The sequence below is a fragment of the Thunnus thynnus genome, chromosome 8, assembly GCF_963924715.1.
Source record: "Thunnus thynnus chromosome 8, fThuThy2.1, whole genome shotgun sequence".
NCBI classification, from domain to species: Eukaryota; Metazoa; Chordata; class Actinopteri; order Scombriformes; family Scombridae; genus Thunnus; species Thunnus thynnus.
Genome location: NC_089524.1, coordinates 2,223,088 through 2,244,346, shown reverse-complemented (window position 1 = coordinate 2,244,346; position 21,259 = coordinate 2,223,088). Strand labels below are relative to the sequence as shown.

Here is a 21,259-nt window from a genome sequence, read left to right as displayed (position 1 = left end):
TTACGTAACGTAACTATGGCGTAACCCCAGATTCACAGAGTATAGGCGTAGCTGCAGCTATTCCATAGTGTGTTCAGTTCATGAAAGTTAATTTAAAGTTAACATTTCAGTCGCCCAAAAAAGCCTTGTTCAGCATTTGGTTGTACTAAAAGACCCTCTAAGGAACCAGCTGTTCAGTTTTTCTGGTAAGTACATTTTGTTTCAATGGTTTGGGCCTATTTTTCACTACCATTAGCACTAGCATTATCACAGTTAATCTCAGACTGTAAATGCACAGTACTAACCAAGCTAGCAGCCAGCACTAGGGTCAGCTCCACCCTTTCATCCAGATATGGTCACTTCTGGCTCCAAAAATCAAGGATGGCAACGGTCAAATCCCAGATGGCGATGCTCAAATCGCTAAACTCAAGGCTTACAGATGCCTTGTTGTATTCAGTGTGGCAGGCAATATTGTCACTCTGTTGATATCCTCAACAAACTGTACCCTGGTTTAAGGGGGTTTACCGTGGAGGGGTAAATGTATGTTGCTTTTTTACCATGGTAAGAAAAGATCCATACTGTCACAGCCCAGTGAGACCAGCTATGTTGTATGGTTTGGAGGCAGTAACACTGACGAAAACACAGGAGGTGGAGCTGAAGGTGGCAGAGTTGAATATGCTATTTTCCTTGGGAGTGACAACAATGGACAGGATTATTAATGAGTATATTAGAGGGACAGCTCAGGTGGGACAATTTGGAGACAAAGCAAGAGAGGCAGGATTGAGATGGTTTGGACATATATGGAGGAGAGATGCCGGTTATATTGGGAAAAGGATGCTGAAGATGGAGCTGCCAGGTAAGAGGAAAAGAGGAAGACCAAAGAGGAGGTTTATGGAAATGATAAGGGAAGACATGCAGGTGGCTGGTGCAACACAGGAAGATGCAGAGTACAGGAAGAGATGGAAATGGATGATCCGCTATGGTGACCCCTAACAGGAGCAGCTGAAAAGAAGAAGAAGAGGAAGCAGATGTTTGTGATTGAATGTCTGAGCAAAAAAACTACAAGTGTACTTAACAATATCCAGATAATCAGAGTAATCATGTCAAAATTCAGTGTTTGTCTGTGGAATTTGCTTTGTGCAATTACTTCACTAGAATGTTACAGTTCCCCATTATTTGCATTTAGAACTACCCATGTTATGCTGTTTGCACACTATTTCACATTATAGTAATATTAGAAGGTCACATATGTAGCCAGTAGCCAGTTTGTAGTGCAGTGAAAGTATAAAGTAGCATCAGATGGAAATACTCAAGTCAAGTACAAGTACCTCAAAATTTAAGTACAGTGTTTGAGTAAAGGTACTTTCCACCACTGCAGTTATTTTACTGATACTGTAAGGTGCTCACTGTGAATAGGAGAGTTCATGGAAAGGTGTCATTGATAAAACTATGACTGTCAATTTTCATTTGCTGATACTGGTGTAGGAAGACTTCAATTTTAAACTTCATCATTTTAGTTTGAATGTAACTGTTAGAGTGACTTCCTAACAATAAAATCATGATATTGGAGCAAGGGATTTTTTGAAGGTAGGTGAAAATGTCCTGTGCGATGAAACTATGAAACTGAGTATTTCAAACATACCTTACCCTGAAACCCCTACTGGCCTATACCACCTGTTTTGGGTTATGAACAGAGTTTCCCAAATGTTTTCTACACAACAAATTTGGCCTGAGTGAAACTGAATCAGCAAAATTTAGTTAGACATTTAGAGGTTTGACTGCAAAAGATGAGAAAAGACTGATTTCAAAGTAGGTATTAGAATTTAAAGACTTAACGAAACCAATTAGCTTTTGAGGAATCAACAGTGTTCAAATTATTATTTGAATTGTTGAATTGGGAATTGTTTTGAAGGAAAGTGGGAAGAAACTGGAGAACCCGGGGTAAACTCACGCCACCTCAGCAGACTACACACAGACTCAGAAAGGCTCTGGACCCTGTCGCCAGAATAAAATATTGGCATTGTACATTTCTGCAAACCACATAGCATATCAACATTTCTACAATACATATCATAGGGAAAGTGACGTAGTTCAGATGACATCTATATGAGCTCACTTTCATGTTAAGAGGAGGCACGTTGGGTGTTTGGCTAGAGGGTTATCTTGAAGGAAAAAAGTAAACCCCACCTCACTTTTATCTTCAAGATGAAGGCTACCTGCCCCCTAAATAACCTCAACACTACTTCTACATCTGGAGGAGAGGCCCTCAGAAGTAGAACCACTGTTGACCCCTGAGATGACCCTGAGAGTTAAGTCCTGCCCTACATGGAGGTAACCTGCATGTGAGGCAGGACTGAAGTTCTTTATTGTGTTCATCTTGAAGGAAAAAAGACACCTTTTCCCTTCAAGGGAACAGAGAGTCTGAGAGAGAGAGAGAATGTACATTTGAGAAACAAATCTGAGGACTCAATTCGATTCAATAAGCTTTATTGACATGACATTTGAAATGAAGAAGATTTAAACCATTTTGGAAAATCAAAGGGTTCACTGGAAGATGGATCATAGGAGGTGATGAAAGGAACCGCCTGCACCATGAACCCCGCCCCCAAACCGAATATATATATATATTTTCTCTATTTTATAATATATAGTATATTAATTTGTAGATATTCCCGTCACTGTAGAGTCACTCACCCTCCACACCAGCCGGTGGCGGTAAGGCGCTATCTCTCATTTGCCAACCGCTAAAAAAACCCATCATGGATAAGAAGGAGAACGGAAATGACGTAATTTTCGCGCGAAATGTTGACGGTGGATGGCCGCTACCTCGAGACTTTTACTACTGAAATCCTCTTTTTTTCGATTTGCGTTTTGAATTAAAGTAGATAAACGGCTCCAATCCGGATCGAAAGTGAAGTTTGAGTGTTTTAACCGCCTTTTCTGTGACTTCAGACAGCGAGGATGAAATATTTCACCCGACGGAGATTCAGAAGAGTCTACGAGTGGCTCGGAGAGCCTGTAAGCTTCAATAGGAAGTTAAAGACTTATGAATACAGGTTAGTGCCCATAAATCTCACTGCAGAAAAACTGATTTACTCATTACATTTTTGTATCTGTTCATCTTTTGTAAATGTCTTTTTTTCCTCTCATGTAACATTTGGTTTTTTCAAAAGTTTAGTCAAGCTTACATAACTTACAGTATATTTGTACAAAACCATCTTTCATCTCTTAAGTGTATAATAAATGACAGCTGAAACAATTAACTCATTTAATATTAATAAGCAACCAGTGGTGGAAGAAAGTACTCAATGTACCAATACAGCAATGTAGAAATACTTCATTACAAGTAAAAGTCCTGCATGAAAAATCCTACTACAGTAAAAGTACATAGGCTAAGTATTATGAGTGTGATGTAGTTAAAGTATTGCTCAATTAATCGCCCCAAAATTATCAATGTATATATAGAAGACTATGAAAACCAGCAAATACTCACATTTGTGAAGATGAAACGAGTGAAGTTTTCCCCTTTTTTCTCTTAAATTGTTCAGTTATCAAAATAGTTGCAGATTAAGTTTCTTTAGATCGACTCATCATCGTAGCGCTAGATGTTTATTATGAAATCTCTCCTGCTGTTGTTGTCTCTCAGCTCGTTGGCCATCCGCGTGGAGGGTCTCCCGAGGACCACCATCATCAACACCGGCCAGCACATCCTCATAGAGGGAGATGATGAAGACAACCCGTATGTGGCCAAAGTCATCAAGCTGTACGGAGACGGTGGGTCACAGACGGCGATGAAAGAAGCCACATTAAAAATGAATCAATGTTTTTATTCTAAACGAGGGCAGATGAGAATTAAATGCCACCTTTTTTATTGATTTTAATCGGAATCATATTGTGATAAAATGTGTAAGTCATCACCAATATTTGAAGCACATTATAAAGGAATCCTAATCAGTCCCTCCAGCAAATTGAGATTTTGCGATTGCAATAATTAACGCAAATTCAAGAAGCCTTTGAATTGCAACATCGACATAATTGCGAGCGCTTGCAATTTTGCGAAAATTACAGAATTATCAAATGACTTGAGACTTGCTTTGACAGCTTTATGTCTGGCTGCAACTAACAATTATTTCCTGCTGATTATTTTCTCGATTTAATCTTTTAGTCTATAAAATGCCAGAAAAAAGTGAAAAAAGATGCAACAATTTACCCAAATTTAACAATTTAACAATTTTTTTTAATTTTTTGGACCAAAAAATTCAGAAATATTCAGTTTAATTTCAGATATGACAAACAAAAGCATCAAATAGTCACAACTGACAGTGAAATTTTGGCCTTTCTGCTGGAAAAACAGCTGGAATGATTATTCCATTTTTTGCCGTTTAATCAATGAATTGTTTGAACTCTGGATTTATGACTTGACTCTGACTTGTCCTAAAACATGTGAGCCAGACTGCAGCTGACCATCTGCTCTGCGTCTGTGTTTCAGAGAGCGGCGAGCAGAAGAAGGCGGTGGTTCAGTGGTTTTCTCGTGTTTCTGAAGTTCCTCTGAGCAAACTGAAGCTGCTGGGCAGAGAGCCGCATCCGCAGGAGATCTTCTACTATCAGACCCGCAGCTGTGACGACGAGGTCGACGCCGAGTCCATCCTCAGACCTGTGCAGGTGAAGGAGGGATTGTTTTATCTCGGGGTCTCCTTTTTAAAGCTGAATCAGTATTTGTATGAGTGTCAGTGAGAGTCAGTTCATTAAATCACAAAAAACACATTTTCTCTCTGAACCCTGGTTGTATGTAGCCATAATTTCAGTCTTTTGCTCCTCAAAACACTGAAGAAACACATATAAGAGATATAATTTTTACAGCCTAACAGTTCTAACTAAGTTTCATGGTTTCCAAATATGTTTTAAAAGTGGCTTTGAATACATTGAATATTGGTTTTTGGTCTGAAAAGTTGCTGGTGTGAATATAATACTTCCCAAAAATATAAAGTAGGTTTACAGTATTGCAGTAAATTGTCCATTTCCTGCTTTAAAATCAACAGTTATGCTTCTTTTTTGAAGAAAATTCATGTCAGTCCAAAAGCTTTCAGTGTCGGTGCCGTCACTAAAAAGATGAATCATTCAGTCAAGTTTGTATTTGTACTATAACCACATAACAGAAGCTTTTATTATGTAAAGGACCAGTATGAGATAAATAAGGAGTTTTTAACTGTAAATCATGCGAAGATATTCCAGTAGAGCCCCAGAATATGAATATAGAGCTGGAAATCGTCCTCCTTTAAGTTCCTCTCGTTTGATTTAAAGGTGAAGCACCTGGATGGAGCCGCTCCGTTCCCCGACTCCTACGATAAGGACACTCTGTATGTGAAGCTGTCCTGGGACACAAAGACCTTCAGGTTGGTGGACTCCGCTCTGGTGGAGGGTCTCTCCCCTCCTTCCTGCCCCAAACCCTCCCTCCCCCCCTCACCTCCCTGCTCGCCGCCCGTGGCCACTCCTGCATCCCGAGGACCGTCTCGACGCGCCCTGCCGACGCCGGATCCCACCGTCATGTTCCGGGCGGTGTCGGGGGAAGCGAGATACAGCAGAGCCACCATGAGCGCGGGTGAAGCCGGCGCGATGGAGGCCGAGTCTCTGCACTCCGCCACCAAACTGTCAGCATCCAAATGTCTGAGCGCCAAGAGGAGGAACGCCTCGGCCAGGACGCCGGGAGTCCGCAAGAAACTGGAGCTCAGCAGTGAGTGTCAGTCACAAAAAGAGTGATATATTAATTTATTTTACATAGAAGTCAATGTGAAATATTTTGGTTCTGATACCAAAACTTTACCTCAAAACTAAAACCACCAAAACGTGTTTCAGTGCCTCACTTTCTTCCTGAAATCTTGTTTGGAGACAACTCTTTATCATGATTAACTCATTAAACATGTTGGATTTGCTGCAGAGTTTCTTTACACATGAAAAACGTCGTCAATCCATTAAAAAATTCTATTAAATAATATAAAATATTGAATATAAATACAGTATCAGTCAAAGGATGTGTTGACTGGTTCAGTATATCTTTTTATTTCTTCACATTTTAATCTGCATAAAAGTGCTTTCATTTGAAATCCAGCTGTTGGCAGACATTTCTGTTATACAGGGCTGCAACTAAAACTTAATTATTAGTTTATTATTTTCATTTTGATCAGTTTCCTGCAGTTCAATTAAATGTCTTGTTTTGTCCGACCAACAGTCCAAAACTCAGATATTCAGTTTCCAGTGATGAAAAACACAGAAAGCTGAGAATCTTCTGGCATTTTTGCTTGATGAATAACTGAAAAACAAACAATTATCATAATTAGAATAAGAGTTCATATTGTCGTTGATTAATTTTCTGTCAATTTAATAATTATTTTTGAGGAGAAGCAACTATTTTGATAATCAATTAGTATTTTTTGATAATTTTTTAAGCAAAAATGCCAAACAGCTGGTTCCAGCTTCTCATATGTGAAGCTGCTGCTCCTCTTCATCACGTACGACAGTAAACTGAATATTTTTTGGGTTTTAGACGCACAAAACAAAACATCTGAAGACGTCAACTTGGGCTGTGGGAAATTAAAGTGGACATTTTTCTGACACTAATGAATTAATCAATTTATCCAGAAAATAATCAGCAGATTAACAGATAAAGAAAATAATAATCGGTAGTTGCAGCCCAACAGAAGATGGTACACATCATAACCAGTAGTCGACCGCGACACTAAGACTAGTAGATTTAGTAAAAGTATCGTTCTGGTATCAAAACTCTAAAAATGTTCAGTTTTGTTGACTTTATGTTGTTATAAGTCGACTCATCTGTGGTCATTTTGGAGGTTAGATAATACCAAGAGACAGAGATGCACCGATTGATCGGCCGCTGATCGAAATCGGCCGATCGGTCTCAAATGTCCAATTTTTTGGAGGAACAACCTTGAAAACATTTGGAACAACTAACTTAATCAGACACTTATAAAACCATCTTCATCTCAGTGAACACGCCCAATTTCAAGAAGAAATATGTAAGTTATTTAAATAGTTATTGAACATACAAAGAAAAATTACAGAAATGTTTGCTGCTAATTAAAAAAAAAATCAGAAATCAGTGCATCTCTACTTAGAAATAATGCAGAAAAATGGGTCAGATCTGATGATTTTTTATTTTTTAAATTAATATATGAATAATTTCATCTATAGAAGCACATCATACTTTCCCAGAGCTCAAGGTGACGTCTTCAGATGTTTGTGTTTTGTCCGACCATCAAACCAAAACCAAAAGATTATAGTTTATAATGATATAAAAAGAGAATAAATCATAAATCTTAACATTTGAGAAGCTAAAAGCAGAGAATTTCTGGCACTTCTGCTTAATTTATGAATTGATTATTATAACAGTTGTGGATTAACGGTGCGTTGATCGACTAAACTGTTCTTTTCCTCGTCCCGTCAGGTCCGGAGAAGAAGTCGATGACCCACGACGACGTCCTGAGTGAGCTGCTGGACGAGGAGCTGGAGTTGGCTCAGAGGTTGGCGTCCTCTCCCCCTCGGACGCTGCCTCTCACCCACAGCCTCACCCCCCTCAGGAAGGCCCACCGAGCCCCCGCCATCAGCCTGAAGCCCTCCACCATCGTCCTCAACAAACTGTCCATCGCTGAGATGGAAAGTCCTCCATCGAGAGTCGAATCCTCCAGGTCAGAGTCCGCATTTGCTCACAGTCGGTTATATGACTTTTACACACAGTTTTATTAGGTCTGTCTGTCTAAAAATGCTGATTAAACTGTTTTTAAGAGGTGTTGATTCAACTTTTTGGTCATTTTGGAGGCTGCAGTTGAATTGTATTGAGTTAGACTGTGACCTGTTTCATCCCTCTGATATATTAATATAATATAACCAGCTTTACTCTCTAAACTCTCTTAAACTTGAGTTTAACGAAGAAAAAAAAAAAACATTCACGTATTCGTTTTCTGGAGCTTTCAGCAGCATCTCAAGGTTTTCCTCAGATGATGGAGCAGTTGAAAGCTCCTGAAAAATAAAATAAATGGACCTGAAGTCAAGTTTTTTTTTGTTTTTTTGGTCAAACTTATGTTTCCAATGAACTTTCACATTCAACATGGTTTTAAACTGGTTAAAGGCAGAGATAAACTGGTTTAAATGGGTTTTAAAATGGTTGAAGGCATAGATAAACTGTTTTAAGAAGGCTTTAAATAGTGAAAACCAGAGATAAAGTGTTTTTTAATCGTTTTTAAAATTGTTCAAATTAGAGATGAAGTGGTTTAAACTGGTTAAACTCTTAGATAACTGGTTTAAATTGGTTTTTAAATGTTTTAAAACAGATGAACTAGTTAAACCAGATTATAACTATAGATACATTGTTTTTTAAATAATCTAAACCAGAGATAAACCAGATTGCTTTGGTTATATTATGGTTAAAACCAGAGACATGCTGCTCTGTGGTTTAAACATGTTTTACACTAGTTAAAACCAGAGGTAAACTGGTTTACATTGGTTTTAAAATGGTTTAAACCAGAGATGAACTGGTGTAAGTAGGGTGTAAATTGTCAAAACCAGAGATAAAACATTTTGTAAATGTTTTTAACTGCTCAAAATCTGAAATAAACTAGTTTAAATGGGTCAAATTAGAGAGAAACTGGATTAAATATGTTTTAAAACTAGAGCTAAATGGGTTTTAAATGAGTTAAACCAGAGCTGAACTGGTTTAAACCACAGACACACTGGTGTCTCTTCCAGTCCTCAGCAGGGTGATGTGATGGAGGCAGAGTTACCGAGCGGCTCGGTTAAAACACCGAGGAGAAGAAACGCCACCCCGAGGAGAAACTGTACCACCAGGGGGCAGAAGTGAGTCAGGCACTGAACTACTGTCCCTCTGAGCTCAGAGGCTGCTGGGAGTTTGAGTCCTGGAGCACAAAGAAGGTTTTTTCCCCCTCACACACCACATGTGAGGGGAAAAACCGTTCTTGCATTCACACCTTTCAGTCTTAATGCACAGCTGGGTGAAGTTGCAGCCGGTGTCACAGATTTTACAGTGTCACACAGTAAAACATGAAAGGAGAAGATGAGTAAGTGTTGTTGTTATCTTACTGAACACAGTGATGTAACCCCAGAAATCTAAATATGTCTGCCAACAGAGCTACCACTCCCTCCCGAAAGAAAGAGCAGAAGACCTTGAAGGAACCTGGTCTGGCAGCTCTGTGAGTCCATGAAAACATACATTTACATGACAGCACACTGAAAAGACTGAAACCGATCTCAACTATTCAAAACTGTTTGTGTGATGTCATCAGGGCAGAAGTGGATAACGAAAACTCCCCGATGCTGCCGGGCGGCGCCACGCCGAGGAGCTCAAAGAGGAAGTCGGCCCAGCTGGTGTCGTCTCGCATCAGGAAACAACTGTGAGTACGGAGACGGATTCACCGCGGGTGCATCCCAAGTCTCTTAAATTGCATCCATGTTTCCCTCACTCGCGTCTTTTCCCTGCTTTAACAGCTGTAGAAACCATTTCTACTCACAGAATGCGTTTATACTATTTATTGATCATTTCCATCTGTATTTTTTGATAATCCTGATAGTGAATTCATCATTCAATAACCCAGAATATGATCAGGGTGTCTTCTGAACACTGGAAAATATGTATTTGGCTAAATGTTTCAGGGCAAATGGAAATGATTTAACTCACATCAAACCCCACGCTGAGGAATTTTCAGCCTCACATGTGACTGAATGGAAATGATGATAAATGATGTGAAATATAAATGTGTTGAACTGTTACTATGGATCAGATTAAAGTCAGGAAGAGTCTGTCTGTCAGCAAGAAACACTTTAATGGAGGAAATAACATCATGGAAAAAAAACCTTTCTTATAAATGAAGGAAGTTTTTTATGGTTCTTTTGTTGATCAGACCGACAATTAACAGATTTTTAACTATATGATGAATATATAAATAAACATAAAACTTTAATCTGTAATCTGTCTCCACTTCGGTATGAAACTGCAGTGATGTATCCGATCAGTCTGATCAGCTGCAGCGTCCAATCAATAACTGATATCCAATAAGGGGGCGTCACGGCCGGTAAAAGACCTCCGCGAAGGCCGCTCTCGTGTTTCCTCGCTCCTCAGAGATCCCTCCTTGCTTCTCGGAGATCCCTCCTCGCTCCTCAGAGATCCCTCCTCGCTCCTCAGAGATCCCTCCTCGCTCCTCGGAGATCCCTCCTCGCTCCTCGGAGATCCCTCCTCGCTCCTCGGAGATCCCTCCTTGCTCCTCGGAGCAGTATAAGAGACTTGAGACGCCTGTCAAAATGGCGCATCAGGAACAACTTCCAGTTCAGGCGAGGAGACATAAAATAAGAGACTTGAGACGTGACTCAGCTGAACCAGGGAGCAGGATGACCTCTGACCTTTTTTTTTAGTCATTATTAAGCTACTGTATCCTGACAACAAAACACAACCTGTTCAATTTGATGAGAATTAACAGTTAAAATATGAATTTATCTTGTATCTTCAATCATTTTTTTTAATGCTGTCATGTTATTTTATTTCATTATATTATATTTAATGGTCTAATTAAGGCTCATAATTAATCATACTGTGTGAGGTTTCTCCCACAGTGAATACCAAACATTTACAGGTCACAGCCTCTCACATGTGACTTCTGATTTATCGAGCTGCAACCAATGATTATTTTCATTATCGATTGATCTGATAAATGTCAGAAAATTATGAAAAATATTTCCCAAAGCCCAAGACGACGTCCTCAAATGTCTTGTTTTGTCCACAACACAAAGATATTCAGTTTATTGCCAGAGAGGACTAAAGAAACAAGAAAATATTCACATTTGAGAAGCTGGATCCAGAGAATTTTTGCTTTTTTTTTTTTTTTTTTTTTTTCTTTAAAAAAAAAAAAAAACTCAAAATGTTTAATTATCAATATATAGTTGCAGATTAATTTTAGTCGAATGGCTAATCGTTGTAGTTCTACTGTTTTTTTGTATTATGGATTGTTGGTCAGAGAAAACTTTATAGACTAAATCAGTAATTGTGAATTTAATGAAAATAATTCTCTTGCAGTCAGCGTGCAGGCTGATGTGATGACATGTGACGCCTGTTACACAACTTGATATATGAATCATCTACATCTACATTGTTTTTGAAATGATCAGAAAACATGACTCACTTTAACGTCCAGGAACAAAGTCAAACCAAAGTCAAACCACAATCACACCCTCTGATGAATACGTGTTGTCAACCACAGAATATTTCTCTATAGTTTCGTTGAGCAAGCACACGGAGAGTCCCAAACTGATGCTTCATGGTTTGTCTCGTTGCACCATGAAAACTATAGAAAAATTCCTGTCGTATCAAAAATACAATACACAAATAATAAACTGAATCAAACAACTATTAAAAGTAGTCACTAGATTAGACAAAAGCTTTTCTTAATAGTGCTAATATCCAGTCAGCAAAGGCATTACCACTACTACTCTAATAATAATAATAATAATAATAATCTAACAAAATAGCGCTGCACGCCAAGAACGTAAACAAATGAAACGAACGGAACAAAGAAAACGACAAAACAAACGAAATGTTCAAACAATTTTGGAACTCAAACCCACAATACCTGCAGTTAAGGCTTCCTTACCTCACTCCGCTCACCAACGCTGTTATAAACAAAATTTCGGATAGTTCGTCTTCGTCGCGACCCTGGATTCATCTGCTCGCCGCGTCTGAATAGCATTGATATCGCTCCTCTCTTCTACATGCGTCTGCGCCGAGCATATACAGGCATATATACAGGCTGACTCAGTCAACCTAACACGGGCGGTCGATCCACCCAGCGAGGGGAAGCACAGGCAACTATGTAGGATGAGCTGTCCAATTCAAAACATTTAACTATCAAAATAGAAATAGAAGGCCTCTGCGGACTTATAGACCGTATGAATTAGCGGGCAGTTACACATCTCTTGTTATTATAGGCCTACATACCGAACAACATCGTTACTTCTTTCGTGACTACAGCCTCCTACAAGAAATATTATTCACGTCTCCACCCGGTTACAGCAGTTACAGTAAAATCAAACGCACCTGCAGAGCAGCCGCCCCGCCACCATACATGAGTCTCCTGTTTTAATGCTGCTGTTCATCATCTGTGATATGAAAACATTAGATTTCCACACTGTCATAGAAATAAGAGGTGTTTGTTTTGGTATTACTAAAAATCCAAACGCAGCACTGAGCGTCTTCCCTGATTGGCTGCTGACAGTCTGAAACAGTTTACAGCCCGTCGTGCTGTCGTTACTCTGCGTATGACGACGTGGCTAAAAACAAAAGGCAGCGTTTCAGCTGATAAAATGTGAGTCGACTTTCTATTTTCTGACATTTTCTAGACTAAATCATTAAGTGACTAATTGGGAATGAAATGAAAATGATGACAGACTAATTAATGAATCTTCTTCAGCACTAAATGATTGATCTCGTGGTGAAAACTTTTATATCTTCTGAGCTTTTCTGTCTGTTGCTTCAGGAATCTTCTGGACAACAAGCAGGACCTGAACTCAGACGGAGACGACGAGGACGAGTTCATCCCATCGAAGAAGGAGCTACAGAGCAGCAGCGAGGATGAAGGTGATGAAGAGGAAGCGGTGGATAGCGACGAGGAAGCGGTAGCGAAGAAAGGCAGACGTGCCGCCGCCGCCGGCGGGTCTCGCACTCCTCGATCGAAGCAGAAAACTCGCTCCTCCACCAGGACGCCGCGAAAGACTCCCAGCAAGAAGGTAGAAGTCAGACCGCCGGAGATATTTGAAATCCTAAAGAATCTGTTCAGTTCTCTCACTTCATCTCTTCTGTTTCCTGTTTTTCGACAGATCGCGCCCAGTACGCCGCGGACTCCTCGTCACGCTACTCCCAGCATCCCCAGCAGGTCGCTGCCGGCGCGACTGCCCGCCAACGTCCTGGAGGAAGCCAGAACGAGGTGAGAGTCCAGGTCCAACACAACAATCTGTGACCTTTGACCCCGACCTACAGCGGTCAGATTAACCCTTCACATCAGAGCTGCAGGACTAATGATTACAATAATCATTTTCATAATTTTGACCACACAGAACATCCTGCTCTCTGATTGGCTGGCAGGTGCCGTCAAACTGTGAGTTTAGGATGTTACCGTGAGCAAAATGTTTGTCCAAAAATTAATATTTTTTTGTTTTCCGACGTATTGCTGGAGCTGTTTCACCGTTATTCATCCGTTATTAGTTTAAATGTTTTCCAGCTGTGAGCAGCTCTTTTCCTTTGTGCAATGCATTCTGGGAGAATAATGTACGAAAACAGCACATTTAAAATCATCGGGGTGTTTTTCTAGTCTGTATACTAACAGGTTGGGTGGCACCCAAACACTGATATAACTTCATATTATATTATATTAGTCTATATTATATCAATGTGAAGTTAAATAATATAGGCTCATTCTCAGAATAAAAGGTGCCTAAAGGTGAAGATTTAAAGATAAATCATTTTGCTAAAAGTAAACAATGAATACAATTAAATATGTTAAATGTATTTCTTTCATTTTCTTCAAAGGTCTGACACTGACAGGACGTCTCTTGTCTTGTTTTCGTGTTTACCAGCGATCAGAGAGCCACATAACACAAAGATAAATCTGAGAACCTCGATAGATATTCGTCTTCCACAAGCAGCTAAAACTCGTCTGTCTAAAACTAGTCATGTCATCTGCGACTAACGGCTACCTGCGTATTAAACAGTTTTTATTATAGGGATTTTCATATTTATTGCTCATTTATTCTGTTTTGATATGTTTGAAAACATAACATAAAACCGAGTTAATGTAAATGTGGCTTTTTTTTAATGTCTTGAAATGTATTAAAAACTCACAATAAATGAACAATGATGATTAATCTTACAGCACCAACTTTAGGAACAACTGTAACAGATATTATATTGAATTTAGTCACTTTTCCAGTTTGAACTTCAGCCGTCTGAGTTCCAGGTTGTGCTCATTTATCTAGATTTAATTGTCTGTTTTTCAGTTCGGTGAAGCAGATAATCTGCAGAATATAACTGTACATGAAACACTTGTTATGTGTTTGTCTCATCAGGCTGCACGTGTCCTCGGTGCCGGAGTCTCTTCCCTGCAGAGAGCAGGAGTTTCAGGACATCTACAGCTTCGTGGAGAGCAAGGTCATCGACGGCACGGGAGGGTAAGATCAGGTTTCACAGCCAATCGGTGTGTCTCCTCTTGAGGTTACATGTGTCTCAAGGATTCTTCCTGACCTGCGCTGTTGTTTTTTCTCGTGTTTCAGGTGTATGTATATCTCCGGTGTGCCAGGAACAGGTAAGACGGCTACGGTCCACGAGGTGATGCGCTGTCTGCAGCACGCGGCGGACATGGACGAGATCCCGCCGTTCCACTTCATCGAGATCAACGGCATGAAGATGACGGACCCTCATCAGGCCTACGTCCAAATCCTGCAGGTGAGAAGTTTACCATTTGTTGATTTTTAAACTTTATTTAAGGTTTTTTTACATACCCCGACACAAAAAGAGAAAACAAAGAAAAGAAAAAAAGACAGAAAACAAACAAAACACCGAAACACAGTCAAATTATTAACTCATACGCTGATGATACTCGCCATCATAACAGGAAGATGACAGAAAGGAGGCGGAAAGAAAAAAAATAACTGTTAATACACACCCCTCTTTTTTGGGTTGGTCTATCTAAATTACAACAATTTGACTATTTTATTAGACCCTAAACTCATCATGAAGCCGTAATGAACATTAACTGTCTAAATGCCAAAAAGCATCACTTTAACAGATAGATGTTGTGTATTCCACGTCTGAGAAGGACGCAAGTTTAACCAGGTTTGTAAAGCCTCCTAGCAGCCTTCAAACAACTCTAAAGCTAAAAGAAAAGACAGTTTTTTGGTGTATTTTTGTGTTTTGATGCAGCTAGGCTAGCAGTTTCCCTCTGCTTCCACTCTTTACGCTAAGCTAGGCTAAACTGACTCAAACATCAGACTCTAGAGAAGAACGAGAGGAGTTCCCCAAATGTCAGGCTGTTCCTACAGATGTCGGAATAAACTCTGCCATGTTTGAATTAAATCTCTGGTGTTTTGCGGTCTCTTCCGCAGAAACTGTCGGGACAGAAAGCAACAGCCGACCACGCGGCGGCTCTGCTGGAGAAGAGATTCAGTAACCCGGCACCCAGGAAGGAGACGACTGTGCTGCTGGTGGACGAAGTAAGAGCTCTGACTCTGTTTAGATACGATATAAAGCTGCAACGATTAGTCATGTGCAGCTGTTTTGATCATCGGTTTAAAGATTGTGGGTTTTTTTAACCAACATTAAATCTTGATACTTTTCTTGGTCTTCCATGATAGTAAATTACAGTATGTCATTTTGGGGGATTTTGACTTTTCATCAGAAAAAAACATGTTTAATGATGTCACCTTGTGCTCCAGGATACTGTGGTGGACATTTTTACCTTTTCCTTATATTTTTGCTTAATTAAAAAAATAATCAGCAGGTTAATCAATGATGAAAATTATCTTCAGTTGCACATCTATTTCATTTTACAAACATGTTATATGATAAATAAAATACAATTAAATATGTTTAACAATAACACACACACAGCAGAATATAAATTAGGATAATCTTGCAAATTTTAAAGGATAATTCTCATAATTTTCTATATTTTTCTTCCTGTCAACAAATCTCATGTACAGAAAAAAAAACCCATCAGTGAACCGATGCACTGGTTGACATGTTTTCATCACACTGAACACACACACATGAAACTATATATTTATGAGCTGATTTTCAGTAGGAACCAATGAGTTTGAAGCTGAGAACCACTGACGCATTGATGGTTGGAGCTTAGCATGTGGGATTTGATGATGATGATGATATTAATAATAACACCTATCACCAAGACCACTTAGATCCACTTCATACTCTTCTGCAATTTTCAAAGGTGATCTTTAGTGCAACGATCCAGCAACTCCTCACATGGGCAGCAACAAAATCCTCTATCCCTGCTATAATAGCCTAGGTCTAAAGGCCCACAAAACAAAAAACACTGAACCAACAGTGTTGTCAAGGGCATCCAGTGCACAAAAAGAGTCTCCCTCTATCTAGACTGCCTATCCCAAACTTATCTCACTGCCCCTAGTCTTCATGCAGATTAGCGGTGGGCTATTTAAACACTCAACCCAGTAGCCCGGTTAAGTCCCCAGCTAGCTGGTTACTCACCCGACAGCTCTGGATGTGTTCCCGAGACAACTGCTCCGACCGCACACCACACAAAAATAACAAACTAAAAAAACAAACCAACGAGCCCAAATGGACCACGTTGCTATGCTTACACAGAGGAAAACTCCACAAAAGCCAAACTTACCACACTAGAGGACCATGCAATCACTGCCGATAGCTCACACCTGCCCACTCATGTCAACACATGAGATACTGCAGGACCAAACACCCCTTACTGAAACAACAACCAAATCAATTTTCCTCTCCAAAATGCATCTCCCAAACCAAACCTTACATCAGAAGGGCACCAAACAATGGCCCCAAACAAATCAGATTCAACTTAGACGAGCCCCTACTTGTCACGAACCGGGCCGCACGGTCATGACAAAGAAGGGAGATGCACACAACAAAGCCAATTAATAACCAATTTATTTTAAAAAAGGAAGTAACCTAAGAGAAAAAAACCTAACCTAACAATGGCAGGTGTAGTCAGTGAAATCAGTAGTGTAGGTGAGTGCATGAGTGGAACAGTGTATGGATGTAGTGTTGTAGGGTGCAGAAAAGCAAATCAAAATGTCAACCCAAAAACCAAAAGGTGTCTCAGGGAGGAGAGCACCCCAGCAACTGGACTCCAACGGGGTTTTTGAAGAGGCACTGGCACCCAGAGCCCCAGGTGTTGCCAGTGTTCCTGATGATGCTGCCACCTCCAGTACCTGCAGAAACAACAGAGAACAGCCACACAAATTGAAGCCACAGGCAGACTGGGCAGAGAGGGTCGTAACAAATAGTAATAGATATAACTAGTAATAATAAGAGAAGAATAAAGAATAAAAATAGAGCAAAAAGTAAGGTAATAATGAAATAACAAAATGACAGGAAAATTAAACTTGAAACCTGTTTATGGAATAGAATTATAATAGTTATGAAATGGGACGTAAAACTTGTAAAGCATGGCTTGTGTGACCTAGAACTTTAAAATTTCTTCAATGTAAAAACTATTCATGGTTCAGTCCAAACAGGTTTTAGCTCCTGAAAAGTCTTTTTTTTTTTTTTTTTTTTTTTTTTTTTTTTTTTAAATAAGCTGGAGGTGATCATGTGACAGTGGACTGACTCTTTGGTTTGTGTTTGGACTCGTGCAGTTGGACCTCTTGTGGACCAGGAAGCAGAACGTGATGTACAACTTGTTTGACTGGCCGACGCGGCGTCACGCCCGCCTGGTGGTGCTGACCATCGCTAACACCATGGACCTGCCGGAGAGGATCATGATCAACAGAGTGGCCAGCAGACTGGTGAGCGACTGCAGCCTGTACTGATTCATTTATTTAGAAGGATCCCCATTAGCTGAAGCCCATGGCACCAGCTAGTCTTCCTGGGGTCCAAATCCAGTACATCATATTCATCATATACATATACAACATCATGCTTGTGTTACATTAAGTTCACCACATTTGCACCTCTAATTGTGTTGCATAAAAAAGTGTCGTTCAAAGGCATGAGGATTTGTCAAACGGCCCATCACCTGAGAGCAACAACTAAATGTTGACGACAGCAGGGTATCGGTTTCAGACTTATTACTCACTCAGATTGTCAGGTGAATCATACAGTTCAATGGGAACTGAAAACTAATTCGAAAGCAGAGACACATCCTCCATCTGCATCAAAGTCAAACAAACTCTTCTGTTTTTCAAAAATGTCTACTGGTGTCTATTCTGTCATTGCATGACTGCTTTGTCTGTTTTGCCTCAGACTTTCGCATTGACGAACAAAGATTTCCCCAGGTTTCTGTCATGATCGTCAACTTTTATTTCAGTCAGCTCAGAATCACACCACGAGAGGTCCACAGCTGACTCCGAAAAATGTTCTCACCACCAGACGAGTCATTTAATTCAGTGTAAATATCAGAATTTCCTGCTGTCGCAACCTTAATACTAGTGAACTGAAATAAATGAAGACTAGAGCTGCAACAGTTAGTCAATTAATCATCATTCATTATTCAAATTGGTATATTTTCTTTTTTTTTTTTAGTCCTCTATGACAGTAAACTGAATATCTTTGGGTTGTGGACAAAACGAGACATTTGAGGACGACATCTTGTGTTTTGGGAAACTGATCATTTTATGACATTTTATAGACCAAAGAACTAATCGATTAATCGAGAAAATAATACACATAAGTTAATCCTAAGTTAAAAACCCTGATTTGTTTTCTTCACAGGCTTTTTGCAGACTTGTAGATAATAAGCTGTAAAGTAAGAAGTTGTACTAAGTTGTTGTGTTTGTGTTAATGTTTGCAGGGTTTGACCAGGATGTCGTTCCAGCCGTACAGCTTCAAGCAGCTGCAGCAGATCATCATGTCCAGGCTCAACAAGGTGAAGGCCTTCGAGGAGGACGCTCTCCAGCTCGCGTCCAGGAAGGTAAGACGACCGATCGACCGGGACGTCTTCTACACCTTCTCAGCTGACGTGAGCTCACCCACAGATGTGTTCGCTCCTCTCCGCTCTCGTCTCACAGGTGGCTGCTCTATCGGGCGACGCTCGTCGATGTTTGGACATCTGTCGCCGAGCAACAGAGATCTGCGAGCACTCCGCCGCCGACCCTTCTGCCACCGGATTGGTGGGAATGAGTCATGTGATGGAGGCGCTGAATGAGATGTTTTCCTCGGCCTACATCACTGCCATCAAGTAAGGCTCTCACTTTGATCACATTAATGGAACACTGATGGATTTGTAATAAAGATTAAAGATTGTTTGTTTTGTTTTTTCCACAGGTGTGCATCAGTGCAGGAGCAGCTCTTCCTGAGGGCCGTCATTGCTGAGTTTCGGCGACTGGGATTGGAGGAGGCCACCTTCCAACAGGTAAACCTCAAACAAACAGTTACAAATACCTAAAAATGCAGACTAGAGCAGAAGTACAAGGTAGCAAAGAATGGAAATACTCAACTATTAGAACCTCTAAACAAGAGATACTCAAGTGTCTTTTAGCAGTTTATAAAGAGTGACATTTCAGGAAATGTGTTTATTTGCTTTCTTGATGTCTGTTCTCTAAATATGAAGCTTCTGCCAGCAACAACTTGACAACTGAATTGTTGAGTTAATTAGTGAGCTTTAAAGGTGCTGGTAGGTGGAGTTTTGAACTTTGGACAGAGCCAGGCTAGCTGTTTCCCCTGTTTCCAGTCTTTATGCTAAGCTAAGTTAGCTGGCTGGCTGCTGACTGTAGCTTCATATTTACCATCCCAAAATAAAGTGATATGAATCTTCTCGTGTAACTCTTAAACCCAAAATTTCTAACCTTTTTCTTTTAAAGTCCAACTGAAGAAAGGGGACAAATAAAACTTTCCTTTCCATATATTATGTAAAACACTTACAGCAAGGAACTTTTGCCCATGCTCTTAATTGAAAACAACGTTCAAGATGTCCAATCTTTGAATTAAATCTTATAAAATACTAGAAAATATTCAATACTCAATTGTGTAAGTAATTAAGTTTGTTTGATCGATGGATGATCCCCATCAGCTGATGGCCATGGCACTAGCCAGGCAAAACACAAAGAAATTACATTGATAAATAATGTCTATACTCATAATTGTTGTAGCAATAATAAAATATCTGATTAGATAAGTAATCAGCAGTGTATTGAGGTCCAGATAGCTACAGCTGCAACTAAAGATTGTTTTCAAGTTGTTTGGTCCTATAAAATGGTGAAAAATGTCAATCACTGTTTCCCAAAACCCAAGATGATGTCCTCAAATGTCTTGTTTTTTCCACCACCCAAAGATATTCAATTTACTGTCAGAGAAGACTGAAGAAACCAGAGTCAGAGAATTTTTTTACTCAAAGAATGAGTCAAAACGATCAATCACTTCATCAAAATAGTTGCTGACTAATTGAGTTGTTGTTGCAGCTCTAATCAGATGAATGTAAAGGGGTCCAGTTTGGTTTAAGTTCTTTCCTGAAGTACAGAACCCGAGTTAAATGTTTCCTCCCTCAGGTGTTCGTGCAGCATCAGGCTCTGTGTCGGGTGGAGGGTCTGCAGCCCATCAGCGTGTCTGAGGGTCTGTCGGTGTGTCAGCGTCTGGGAGCCTGCAGGTTGCTGCTGCTGGAGCCCAGCCGCCTGGGAGTCCTGCAGCGCGTCCGCCTCAACGTCAGCCAGGACGACGTCCTCTACGCCCTGAAGGCCGACTGAAGGAGGAGACTCAGCCACGTGATAAATATGAACTCATGTCTGAATACAAGACATGATGTCATCAGTTTGAATTATGACGGAGGTGAAAGGATCAGAGGTCTGATCCTGATCCAGGGTGAACTGCGACACAAACTGAGATCATTTATAAAGTTTTCCTCAACATCAAGCAGGATTGAGTTTTTAACCTTACTAATGACATTGTATGAGCTACTTTAACTACTTAGATTGAGGCAGGTTGTTTTAGATTTTTTTTTTTTGTTGTTTGATGGGAGAGTTTGTGATGTCCCCAGTTTAAGTCTTATTTAAAATGTGACATTTTGCTCTTTCTGGTATTTTTTTAATGTTATATAGTACATCTTATTTTAACGTGTCAATACTTGAATATGCAATAAAACTCTTTTAATATGAACTGCTGTTTTGTTTTGTTTTTTGTAGTGATTATAGCAAAAAATTAAACAAATACAAGGCGGGAAAAAAACAAGGGGACATTTATGTAAAGCCCCCGGAAGATCAGAGGGAGTTTCTTTTCTGCACTACTGCTGTTCCTTCATTGTTTTGTTTTGTTTGTTTGTTGTTCTATCTGAATTGCAAAAAAACTCAAGCATAATCTATATTTAGCCTAAATCTTACCAACACTTCTTTTACAGGGTATTGCGATATACGATATAATTTTTTTTTTTCTCCTTCTTCCTCATTGACCAACGTTTACAATTTCCTTTTCCATAGAAAGATCATAGAGAATATAAAAATACTCACCTAACGGTTTGCAGAGGACAAATAAACACAGATTCTGAGCTTGTTTCGGTTC

At 39.9% G+C, this 21,259-nt stretch overlaps 1 protein-coding gene and 1 long non-coding RNA gene across 5 annotated transcripts; one reads left to right on the top strand and one right to left on the bottom strand.

The window, feature by feature from the left end:
* Positions 1-2,761: 2,761 nt before the first annotated feature.
* orc1 (origin recognition complex, subunit 1) lies at positions 2,762-20,851 on the top strand. 4 transcript variants are annotated; one of them, XM_067596091.1, is made up of 18 exons: positions 2,762-3,035; positions 3,626-3,753; positions 4,469-4,641; positions 5,281-5,710; positions 7,439-7,679; positions 8,737-8,844; positions 9,135-9,197; positions 9,291-9,398; positions 12,528-12,777; positions 12,868-12,974; positions 14,113-14,214; positions 14,317-14,488; positions 15,148-15,255; positions 17,410-17,559; positions 18,564-18,683; positions 18,781-18,950; positions 19,037-19,124; positions 20,257-20,851. In XM_067596091.1, the coding sequence occupies exons 1-18, from the start codon at positions 2,941-2,943 to the stop codon at positions 20,449-20,451; spliced, it is 2,808 nt and encodes a 935-aa protein (XP_067452192.1). In that variant the 5' UTR covers positions 2,762-2,940; the 3' UTR covers positions 20,452-20,851. The 4 variants fall into 4 exon arrangements, with proteins under 4 accessions (XP_067452192.1, XP_067452191.1, XP_067452194.1 ...); XM_067596090.1 differs by having other exon boundaries at positions 5,281-5,716; XM_067596093.1 differs by lacking the exon at positions 8,737-8,844.
* Positions 15,660-17,469, bottom strand: LOC137187297 (uncharacterized). Its single transcript, XR_010929184.1, has 2 exons — positions 17,382-17,469; positions 15,660-16,983 (listed from the first exon to the last, which is right to left on the bottom strand). It is a non-coding gene; the product is annotated as an uncharacterized lncRNA (long non-coding RNA).
* Positions 20,852-21,259: the final 408 nt, after the last annotated feature.

Coding starts and splice junctions, on each gene's coding strand:
- orc1 (XM_067596090.1), top strand. CDS start 2,941: ATGAAATATTTCACCCGACGGAGATTCAGAAGAGTCTACGAGTGGCTC. Junction 14,489..15,147: donor CCTACGTCCAAATCCTGCAG/GTGAGAAGTTTA, acceptor TCTCTTCCGCAG/AAACTGTCGGGACAGAAAGC. Junction 18,684..18,780: donor TCCAGCTCGCGTCCAGGAAG/GTAAGACGACCG, acceptor CTCGTCTCACAG/GTGGCTGCTCTATCGGGCGA.